General features: G+C 37.8%; 1 protein-coding gene across 1 annotated transcript in view; it reads right to left on the bottom strand.

Moving 5' to 3' along the window:
- Positions 1 to 865: 865 nt before the first annotated feature.
- The window catches only part of DPYS (dihydropyrimidinase), a 28,300-nt gene continuing 17,166 nt past the window's right edge, over positions 866 to 11,999 (bottom strand). Inside the window, exons 8-9 of the mRNA XM_041412742.1 lie at positions 2,439 to 2,646; positions 866 to 940 (exon numbers count right to left, since the gene is read on the bottom strand). Coding sequence (XP_041268676.1) covers positions 866 to 940; positions 2,439 to 2,646 — 283 coding nt within the window. The remainder of the gene's footprint in view (positions 941 to 2,438; positions 2,647 to 11,999) is intronic.

Below are 11,999 nucleotides of genomic sequence, written 5' to 3' on the forward strand. Positions count from 1 at the left end.
TAAACCAGGCCGCTCAGATCCCCATCCAACTTGGCCTTGAACGCTTCCAGAGATAGGGCATACACAAATTCTCTGGATAAACAGTTCCAGTTCCTTACCAACTTCACAGTAAAGAATTTCTTCCTAATATCTAATCTAAATTTACTCTCCCTTTCCACAGTTCCAGTTCCTTACCAACTTCACAGTAAAGAATTTCTTCCTAATATCTAATCTAAACCTACTCTCCCTTTCAGTGTAATTCCATTTTTGTCCAACCTCCATGCCCTTGTAAAAAAAATCCTGCTCCAGCTCTCTTATAGGCTTCCTTTAGGTACTGAAAGGCTGCTCTAAGGTCTCCCTGGAGCCTTCTCTTTTTGTGAAGAGAGCTTTTGTTTTTGCAAAACAAATCTGTCAGCTTAACCCAAACAGCACATTTGTTGGGGGGTTATTGTCTGTAACACAGGGACACTAACAAATTTAATTTTTCACATCAAGCTGTCTGTAAATTTGCAAGTCAAACAGTCATGCTTCATTTTGTACCCCTCTTGCTAACTGAACCCAGGTTTTGTGTGGGCCTTCATACCTATGTCTCACCTAAACTTACCTAGTCTGGCAGCTAAACTTCATCACTTCCTTTCAACTGAACTTTTTAAATAAGATTCCAATCAAAATGAGTTCTTCATGCCTGGGATGCCAGAACTTTTTGTCAAATTTACAGATACCAAGACAATTCGTCGTCTGAGAGGGCTTATTTCAGACAAACCTGTCACCAGATAGACAGCCTGCTACCCTTTTGTTTTCATGAAGTTTCAGAGGAGCATTAAGTAGTCTTTACTAAGCAAAAGGGAAGGTTACCTGCAACAGCCAAAACTGGGGAACGAGCCTGTTATTTTTGCGTGACAGGGGTTCCTGAGACCGTGCCTGTATATGGTGCCCTCTTGACAGGAACAGGTTGACATACCTGCAATAAAATGTTTTAAATCTTTCACTATTTTGTCTTCTCTTGCAATTGCTAATTGGACGAAATTGAAACAGAAGTCCTATGATAAACTGTCTTTCTATGAAATGCATCCCAATACTTTAATCTAACTTCTCCCTGGAAAAGATCTCTTGCACTGGGATTAAGCTGTTTGGTTCTCAGATTTCATCAGGAGCTGGAGGCTAAATCTGCTCTACACTGTAGCAATCCAAACCTAAATCCATTTTTTAAAGAAACAACAGCATGTTCCACCTCATTTTATGGATTCTTCTATTTGTTAGAGTATTTACATTTTTCAATGGTGTTTTTAATACATCAGGTAAGAGGGGTAAATAAATATCAATGAAGCAAAGCAAATTCTGCCTTTTGTAGATATCTATCACTCACTATTCCAGTTGCTGGCTGCAGGAGGCTGAGCTGGTTGAAAAATCACTTCTGAAGACATGCTGCAATTGATATTTGAGTTAGGGGAAAATTCTCTCTAGCTTTGATGGGAAATTGAAACCACTATGTTCATGGAAGTCTTTCAGAATTGTGTAATTATCAAATTTCTTATAAATTTCAGTTTAGTTTAGTTTTGGTACTGTATTGTGTGTATGAACATGCAGGCAGCTCATTACATCCTGTGAAATTGTGGAGGAAAGCATCATTCAGCCACTTTCACATGCCCTTCTCAGTCCATCAACACAACAGAAGAAAGAAATACATAGAATTATTTTGGGGACATTTCACTGGGCCTTATTTCACATGGATTCAGCTTTTAGATCCTGCAATGAATCCCACTGATTCAGGTGGTGATTTTAAAATGTACTTACTCATTGTGCTTTCAAAAATCCTATTCACAGTACACTAAGGATGCAAAAGCATCATGGATGCTTGCACAGTAAATAGGCACTGAAAATCCAATCTTTATGTATTTGAGATATTTCTCTTTAAAAAATAGAAGAGAACAAAAGCTTCAACAGAGCTATCTTGCTGGGCCCAGCAGTGCCCATTGCAGATGTTCCATTTTAACACATTCTTGCTGGAACACAGCAAAATGTTCAATGCTCTGCAGGGTTTAGCTCAAAATATCTGATCCATGAAAGAATTTTAAAAAAATTTATTTCTTCCTTGGTGCAATATTTCTTCCTGCATATGAAATTTGGGCTCTCTGATTTTCAGTGAAATCAGTGATGAAATGTAGCAGTTAGATTACCCAGAAGCAAAACTTTGTCCACTTTTATTGCAAGTAGGACATGCTTATTTTTAAAAGTACTGAGGCTTAGTTCCCAAGCTGGACAAACTACTGTAAGAGTCTATGATATTTTTCTGTAAGATAAAGAGCAATAAAATTTGAGTCCTTCGTTTCCTTTCCTCCCACCTTGGCATATTTTGATTAGTAAGGAAAATTACCGTTGAATCCCCAAACTTCTTTTCCCAAGAGCTAGTTATCCTCATGTGGTACAAGGCATTACAGAGATTTATTAGTTTAATTAACCTGTTCTCGCTGTCTGACTCGTTTGTAGACATATGGAGGGAATGGTGGACGGGAGACATATTTGCCTTCTCCTGCTGTGACATTGAAAACTCCACATTCATAAACCACTTTGCCTCTTGAAACTGTCACAACTGGAACTCCATGGCAGACCATTCCTTCAAATATATTGAAGTTATTTGCCTGGTGATGTGTCTTTGCAGATATTGTCCTGTGTTTGCAAAACAACACACAGAAATTACTATGATTCGTGCATTTGACTTCATTATAAAATGTTGATAAATTGATATAGGAAGAAAATTTAGCAACACTATTTAAATACAGCCCTGTACAGTACATCATAGAGCAGCTGCAAAAATAGGATAGTGCAATAACATTTCATTGAACAGTAATTGCATTTCAAAAGAATGAAAAGGGAGTCAAAAGGACAGAACTCAGCAGCCTTTAAATGCAAAATTTTCCACTACAAAAGAGATTAGTGGAAAAAAACCCAGGTTGTAATATTTTCTTTGGATAACATGATTTTATTTTGCCTTGTCAAGCAAATATCTATGCACAATTTGATCAGAAAAAGCTCTGACCTTTTATCTGGAATGACTTGCAATTTCAAGTTTGAAAAGCATGGCTGCAATGTTTCAAAGATTGAGTATCACAAATAACACAAAGACCATTTCATTGGAAAGTCAGTAGATGGTAATGATTTTTGGTAATGCTTAGTGTGAGCTCGATTGATTCAATGACTGACAGCCCAAGTATCTTAGGGCTGCTAAATAATAATGACATCAGCCTTCTACATACCTTTCCTCCAAGGGTATTAAGTAAATTAGAACTTCAGACTTCAACAGTACTCATTTGAATGATTGTATTATTGCTTTTTGTATATATAGACCTCATTCTATTTGATTTCCATTTTTCTAGACAATTTTTCCAACCCCAACTGGCTACTTTAAAGGCAGAGCCAATGCTAGAGCTGACATTACTATCTGGAAGTCCAGGTTGTGTATACTTCCTTTATTGTCTATTTTCCCTACTGAGCTACTTACTATATACTGTAATAACAGACTTGGAATTTCAGCTAATTATTTTATTAACTTCCTGTATCCAAGCTACAGATAAACTCTCTATATTATTTAGAAAGTTATATATTTCTTGTCATTTATAGTTTTTGAAAAGGAAGAGGCTTTATGCATTTGGCTACCAGTCAGGCTTTTTTCAGGACAGGTGCTCAGGCAATCAAAAATCTATCATGCATATATTATAATGCATATACATGCATTCATATTATTCCAGAGACTACATATTTTTGCAAAAGAATCATCAAAGTCAAAAGAAATATGAAATATTAATAGATGAAAATATTGATCAATTTGGAGAATAATTTTTTTTAAACTTTAGTCAATATCCTTATCAAACACAAAAATCTGTATCTTACTTGAAGTATAGCCATTTTCAAAAACAATCATACTAAATATTCAAAATGATTTCTTATAAAGAGGAAAAAAACATTAATGGAGGGATACTGAGTTTCCTTTCATATCGTTCTGTTGAACAAGGAGTAATTGATTCTGCTAAGGGCTACATTTAAATCTTGGAGGTAAATGACATTTCAAAGGCTCTATATATATGTAAACGCTGTCTATGTCCATCCTACCCATAGGAGTAAAAACTTTGCCTTATACAACACACCTTGGACAGAAAACTTATGCATGCCTGCTCACCAATATCAGCATCACCTCGTAGGTTCACACTGGGAAAAATCAAACCTCTCGTTTCACTGGTCCTAGTGAATGCTGTCAAACAAATTTATCCATGGTTGTTATAATAGCCATATTAGGAGTTTCTGAACATATTCCTCTTGCTTATTGCATTACCCTTATGGGTCCAATTGCTAGAACAGTAAGTAAGAACCACTATAACATAATAATCTTCAGCATTCTCTGCATATATGTCCTACCTACTTGCACAATAGCACCGGAACATGAAAAGAAAAATGGAGAGGGTAATTTGAGGAAACAGAAAAATAAGCAAGATTCTTCATCAACATGTGAGCTGTTTAAATGTGCTAGAACAGGATCACTAGAGGTAACCATGCCTCAGAGGTAAGTATGTCCTTCATTTAAAGATACAAAATGAATGGAAGTTGGCACATTTTAAAGTAATATCCATTTGTACAGCTAAACTTTGCACTAGGACAAAACACATTTCCAGACCTTGCCTCAGCAACAAACCTCAATAGAATTAATTTAAAGCTCTTCTGTTGAAACAAGCTGTTGATCATGCTGCTCTTTCTGAAGGTGAAGTGCATTTTCCCTGATGGAAATCACCAAAATTTTCCTGTGATTTAACCCTTTGACATTACCAATGTCAGTAAAAGTTTCAGGTAGCAAGCAAGCAATCAAATAGAACTAGATGATATGTTTGGATCTGAAGATCACAATTCAGCAACCTTATGCAACAGATTGTTTACAGCTGTTATCACCAATTTCAGGAGCAGGCAGCTTAGCAAAGTTCTGATGTTTATTCTCAGCTAATGGCAAAAACAGTTGTAACCCACTAATAATCCAAGAAACCAAGACTGCCACCATGGTAGAGTACAACTTAACAGCTGTCTCCAGCATCCCAAGTGATGCCTGACATTAAGGATTACTCAGCATGAAAACAGATTGTGAGTCCAGGTTTCAAAAATTTGTATGGAATTTTTAAAATAAGACTTGTAAAATTATCTAATTCTGGGTATAAGTTGCAGTGGCTCTTGTTTCAAACAACCCTTTCTCAAATGGAGGCTGAGATCAGAGCGATTGCTTCAACATTTAAAAGAACATTCTCCTCTACAAAGAGGATACTCTAAAGACATCAGGTCCTGCATTGCTCTTACTCACATCAGTGTTTCCTTGCAGTTCACTTCACTTGCTTTTGATATACCTGGCTTGCAAAGTGATTCGAAGCTATTAATATACACATTGCCATTCCTCTAGTACCAAAGAGGAAGACATGCTTCTGAAATTGTCTTTTTTCACCACTGTGAAAAAAGACATCTGTCCAACTAATTTAGAGTCAAAGAGTAATTTAGTCTAAGAACAGCTAACAGATTTGCTGTGTGTGAAGATTCAGTGACAAGCAGTACTGTATTTATTTTGTGCTCTACGTGAGAAAGGACTCTACAGCCACTCCTAGGGTATTGCAACTAAATAAAATACAGACTGCAGCTTGAAACTTGAAAAAGAGCAGCAGCTTAGACTAATGCAGCAACACATAGGGTGAAATTCAAGACTATACAGATAATCAGCTCAAGTTATGACCTAAAACTTTGTTAAGGAGTTATAGGGGCCAGTTTTCATCTCAACAAACATGCCTATCCTTCAGTCAGAGACTGAAACAATAAACAGTGAGTTACAGTTGGGCAGGAGGGGGACATGGATGAAGGGAAACCATTAGATATTGAGTGATGTTATACTTTTCATAATGCATAGGACATGAAACTACCTCAGCTCTAGAAGCAAAACTTTGACTATCATAAGGATTGTCCTTTTAATTTTCAAGGTCACATAAGCAAACAGATGAAGAATTTAATTACATTCAATGGAAATGGCTACATACCTCACCCAGATTTCTTTAAAAAGTCCAGAGACAGGAATATGAAGGAATGCTGTAGATGACAGCCCTCAGGCAAGAATAGCTGTTCAACATTTCAGTAAAGGGAGGACACCTATTTTATAATAAATTAATTACCTAATTTAAAAAATAGTAATAAATTCTGTAATTGAAAACAGCTGCTTTGTTGACAGCTGCTAAAGAAAACCATTTCATGTAGGAGTGAGTATTTGAGCTGTAACTTCTCTCAGTGCTTACAGTGCAGTATCTCTGAGCTTTTCAGAGCTGGGCATAGATGAGAAATGCCACTTTGCTGAGGACAGTGTCAGCCTTTGTGAGTTGCCTCTTCTCATCACCTTCAGATGCCTTTGTTATCTATGTATTGTTAACCCAGTTTTCTAAAATCCAGAAAAAAAAAATCTTTCACCTTTTTGTGTTTTCTGAGTTACTCATTTATAATGATAATTAAGTTTTATTAAAAAGAAAAGCAAAGAACAGGAAAAATAAAATAGAGGAAATATAAGAAAGTCTTCAAATCTGTGTGTAAAAATGCTAGCTATAAGCCTATAATGTGGATTAAAAACCTCATGGCCTACTTTATATTAAGGAATTGAAATAAATGCATATGCAAAAATATGCAGGCAACTATTTGTAAAGTTCCTAGCCTCTTAAAAAATATCTTCAATAAACATTCCTTTTGAGTAGTCATATGAATTGAGAAGATTTGTAGATAAAAAGAGATGCAAGAAGAGGGAGGAAGTTAATGTTTGGGAGCTTCATATCAAAGTGACTTTTCTGAAGAAACGGGATATTTAATTCATGCAATCATACCTCCTAACATTCATCATTTTAAGGGGGGTAGACAGTGACAAAAAAATAATTTTTTATTATGGTAAATAGCTCATTTGTCAACAATATTATCCAGTCTGGTCCTACCAATTCTTCCAAGCTGGTATAGAACGGAAGAGAATGTTTGTGAAAAACTGTGGGCAGAAGAGAAGCAGAAATGAAAAAATAGCTTGCAGAAAATAGCTTGCAGAAAAGCATACAAAAAAAGAACACAAATTAGTCTATTCAACGACTAGAGAAGATCTTGAAGTGTTTACAAGGGAAAAAAAAAAAAGTCAAAATTATGTAAAGGCAAAATAAATAATTATTTAATTTTTTGGGTAACATTCCTGAGATTCACTTCTTTGAAGAGATCAAGTAACATTTTGGAGACAGCAAGTTACTAGGGAAACAAACATCAAGCACTCTCAGAGAGGCTTATCTTTTTACAGGTCACGGAACCAGTGTCACTGAGGTTGGAAAGCATCTCTGGAGATATCTATTTCAAGCCCTCTGTTCTGATCAGTGTCCATCAAAGGAGGCTTCTCAGGGCCATGTTAAATTGGGTTTTAAGTGCCTCTAAAGAGGGAGATCCACAATTGTTATGGGCAACCTGTACCAGTGTTTGATCGCCATCACAGAAACACAATATTATTTATCATGTTGAAATGGAATTTCCTATATTTTAATTTGTGCCTATTGTTTCCTTCTTCCCGTTTCCTTAATTTGAGATAAGAGGTCTTTGGCAGGATTCTGGTGAATAATGCTTTCACTTGTGCAGAAGAACATGGAGCTATTGAAAATGCCAGGACACACTTGTCCTATGCATAGATATTTGTACACCACATTATTTCATTTTGTCTCATTGTGATTAGATGCAGTCATCCATATATTCAGTATTCAAAATTATGCTCATTCATCAAAAGAATAAGACAGTTACAGCATTATTTATTCTAATCTTCTGCTAACATCTTGGTTTCTTCCTCTCTTATGTTACTAAAAATTACAGGCAGTTACTTGGCAGAGTGCTTAAACATTGTAAAGTCCCCACTTAAGCCTCTGAGCCTGAAGACTTGACTACAAATGAGACAGACATAGGCTACAGATTTTGGTTCTAACAAATGCAAAAGATTTAGCCATGAAAGTATCTGCATGGAAGCAAAGGCATTGAGGGAACATATGCCAGGAGACAGGGGAACTCTGACATTTTGCTGATTCACATCCAGTAACTGTTTCCCTTAAATTGCAAAAATACTAAAAACAAACTAGAAAACACATCTTCCTCTGTCATTTCAGGCAGGTAGATTACAGAGTGACCTGTCCTTTTCCTCCCTCCTGTCCCCACTAAAGGCTTCCCACATCTCCTGCTTGTCGGGGGCCCCACTCCGGCAGCTGCACTGGGGCTGCAGCCACCACTGCCCTGCTCAGGGCTTAAGCCCAGCTCCTCCAGCACATGTGGGCCTGCCAAAGTGGGCCACTCCAGCAAAGCCCAAAGAGGATGGTGCTACCTGCACAGCCAGCTCTGCCTTTGCAATCAGAAGTATCTAACTTCTCAGCTATATTTAATGAGGGAAAAACCCTGGGGAGTGTGGCTTCCCAATTTGCATGTGGTTATAATGAAGTGGCTGGACTTAGAAAGTTAAACTCTACTTGAGACAGGTTTTTTTATCCTTATGGGTGTTTCATCTTGCCTTTGGGACCTGATCCAGAGTTTACTTGCAAGGCTCCAACAGGCTAGAGTGAATTAATTGAGTCCTAATGTCTCCTGGGAGCTGGATGTCTCTTTACAAGATCTTTAGGACCTTCTGCCCCTACTTTACAAGGGACGCTCAGCTCTTTTCACTGCCTGAATTGGGCAATGCAGTATTTAGATTCCTTGCTGAGCATTTCTGAAACAAACCCTAGAGATTTTATACTCTTGCTTGCTTTCAAATAGCTAAAGGCGTCAGCTATAGAGGACACTGTCTTGCTGACAGGTGAAATTCCCTTTCCCATATTTTGCTTTCTGCTCCTGAAAAAGTCTTTACAGTTGCTTTTGTCTCACAGACTTGGGGCTTTTATATTATTTGTGTGCAGCCACAAAAGAAGTCAGTGAACACTCTTGATCAAAGCACAGATTAAAATAAGATGGTACAGTGAGTACACATTTGCTGCCTACATGCATTTTCCCAAGGAGTTTTCACAGAACAATCCTGTATGCACAGACTGTACTTGGGATGCTGGGGGTGTTGAGGTCTACAATATGATATTTGATAGCACTTGGCTTGCAATAAACCAACAGATCCCTTTTGTATTTTTGTGGCCTTTAATGGATGGAATAAGTATAAGAAAGCTAATGAAAACACCTACTTTGGCAGGACTCAGAAACCACCTTTTGTAATTGCAGTTTCTAACCAATTTGTACATTTAATATTTCTTCCCAATAATGCTTGCTGTCATGCAGACATGCTAAAACCAATATTCAGATGCTTTTAAACACAGTAGCAAACATTATAATTGTTGATATAGTATTTTCTGCAGAAATTACCAGAAAATGCTACAGAAACAGACCAGTCAATGAAGCTGACACTCAAAAGCCTCAGCTAGAGCAGCAGAGTGCTGGAAGCGGAACGGTAAATTGCAATTGCTCCCAGTTTGCAAAGCCATCACCTTGAATTCACTCGGGTTTTGTAACCTAGAAAGAGAAAATCCTGAGCACTCAGATAGCACCTGATGTTAATGTGCAATGATGTGGGCGAGGAAATGAAGCTGATTTTGTGGGGATACAAGTTTTTGTATTAAAGAGCTGCACTTTCTAAATGACTCTAGAATCTTCTGTATAGTCTTCCTCTGACAGATAGTGATAAGATCAATTTCTCACAGCAATACTTCAGCATTTGTCTAACTCATTAGGCTGGTATCAATCAGAATTTTAAGACTACAGCAAAACAACCTCAAACCAGAACTGGAAAATTGCATTTCCCTCTTGCAAGACTTATTGTTACAAACAAGAAAAAAAGTCATGCACAAAAGAGGAAGAACTTAGCAAGAAAGAGGAACAAAACTATTGTGAAACTAAAATCACTCCACAGAATCAACAAAGCACAGGAGGCTGTGCCTTGTGTAACATCTTAAATGGCTGAAATCCATTAGCTAGATCCTTTTTTTTTCTGCTGGGTTGTTTATGCCCTCTTCAGGATTTGTGTTGAAATTAAAAGACAAGTTCCAGTGAGATTTATTTATACTTTCTCATATAGTTCACAAAATTGTACCTGCAAAGAGACTGTTCCCAGCAAACCCAAATGCATAAACAATGGGAACTGTACCAGATCCGGAAGAAAAATATTGGCTGAACTTAAAATAAGCTTGCTCAATAAGAAAATACAGTTAAAATGTTAAAAAAATGCTTAAAGAAAAACTTCACCTTCACCGCTAAAGAGGGTGAAAAGGCAATTAGAGCACCCAGGAGAGAGTGAAGGGAAGCAGAAGAAATGTTTGAGAGGAGGAAAAAAAAAAAAAAAAAATTAAAAAAAAAATTACAGGGGCTGACAAAGCACCTTGAGAACAATTGTCAGAATTCTGCTATCCCTCTAGATTCATTTGTCCCCAGGCAGAGCAGAAAAGAGTTCAGAAAACAATCCTTCAGGGGTTTTTTAAATCAGAGTTCATAGCTCCACTGTCCTGAAATAGCTCAGTGCTGGTATCTCAAAATATGCCTGCTCAACATGCCAAAAGACATAATGCACATGAAAATCTCTCTGACCCAGCACTGGGTAAGCCTCTATATATGTTTTGGTTGTTGATACTCCTGAAACTTCTTTTTTGCTGGTGCTGTCAGTTTGTCTGTGGGACTTCTGAATAGCAACCTCCATATCCTCAAATGTTGTAGCTTAAAACACAGAAGACTTCACACTTTCACATGTTTTTGGTACTCATTAATATACTGAAATGAGTGAGAATTACATATCAAAAATAAAAAAAACCCCAGGAGATTGGTCAAAAGATTTTTGTTTCTGTAGGGGAAATCTAGGATTGAGTAGAGGGTGTGGAGCATGTTATCTATTTGGCTACCAAAATCAGACATCTCCAGTTACGTTTCCTACACCGTGAGCAGAGTATTCGAATTTGTTATTTTCATATATCAAAGGCTGAAAGCACAGTTGTATGGTCACACTGCTCACTAGAGCTGAGCCCATGAAGAAAACCACCATCCCAGAACACTTCCTGACCTGCTGCTGCTGCTGTGTGCACGGGTGGTCAGAGGCAGGGCTTGGGTCTTGGAGTTCCTGCAGCCTTGAGTTACCCTGCACAGCCCTGGAACCGTGGAGATGCACTCACAGAGCTCGTAGGCAGCTCAGCTGAGGGACAACTCCCCAGGTGATCTGGCTCTGACAGACAGCCCTCAGACCATTTCCAGACAGCCTTAACAAGACCAGGATGGGCACAAGAGCCAGAGCAAGACTGAAGATATAATTCCTGAAATATTTATAGACTCCAGGCTATGGAGTGAATATACCTGAGGAGAGGAATCAGCTGTAAAGCACAGTATGCTGTGTGAGTTCACTTCATGCCCTTTCCATGGTATAACCATGGGATCAAGTCATGCAGGGTGAGACACCAGGACACTGGTGTCTGTTTGTGCATCTGTCAGTGCAACAAGCTCTATTCTGGCAGAATTACTGTGCACACAACCAGAAAACTCCTTAAATAAAAGTGTAAGCATGAAAAGATTGAGCTTCAGAAGTAAGTTCAATCTACCTTTGAGCATGATTTAAGTGGCTCTAAGTTCAAAACACAAGTTTGTAACAGGTCATGCTGCAGCAGGCTCTTCTCTCTGCCCTTTGCAGTGGAGGAATTCAAACATACTCCAGCATTAAAAAGAGTTGCTCTAAAGTCCCAAAGGAGTTCTTTTTACTCTTAGGATACCAAGCCCTGGTTGCATAATGTACAGACTTTTTAATTTTTGCACTTGGTCAACAATCAGAGAGAATGCTTTTTAATCCATCTAGAGATCAAAGATCTCTCCTCACATACGCTATTGAGGGAGAAAAAACCCTTTCATTAATTCACACGAATATAACCTCAACTAAAGGCTTATTGTTGTACAAAGAATTTGTGTTGCTTTTTTCCTGCAGAAAGGCTGGAAGGGGTGGGGTGGGGTGGGGT

Source organism: Onychostruthus taczanowskii, unplaced genomic scaffold (assembly GCF_017590055.1).
Source record: "Onychostruthus taczanowskii isolate IOZ18803 unplaced genomic scaffold, ASM1759005v1 scaffold4, whole genome shotgun sequence".
Taxonomy (NCBI): Eukaryota; Metazoa; Chordata; class Aves; order Passeriformes; family Passeridae; genus Onychostruthus; species Onychostruthus taczanowskii.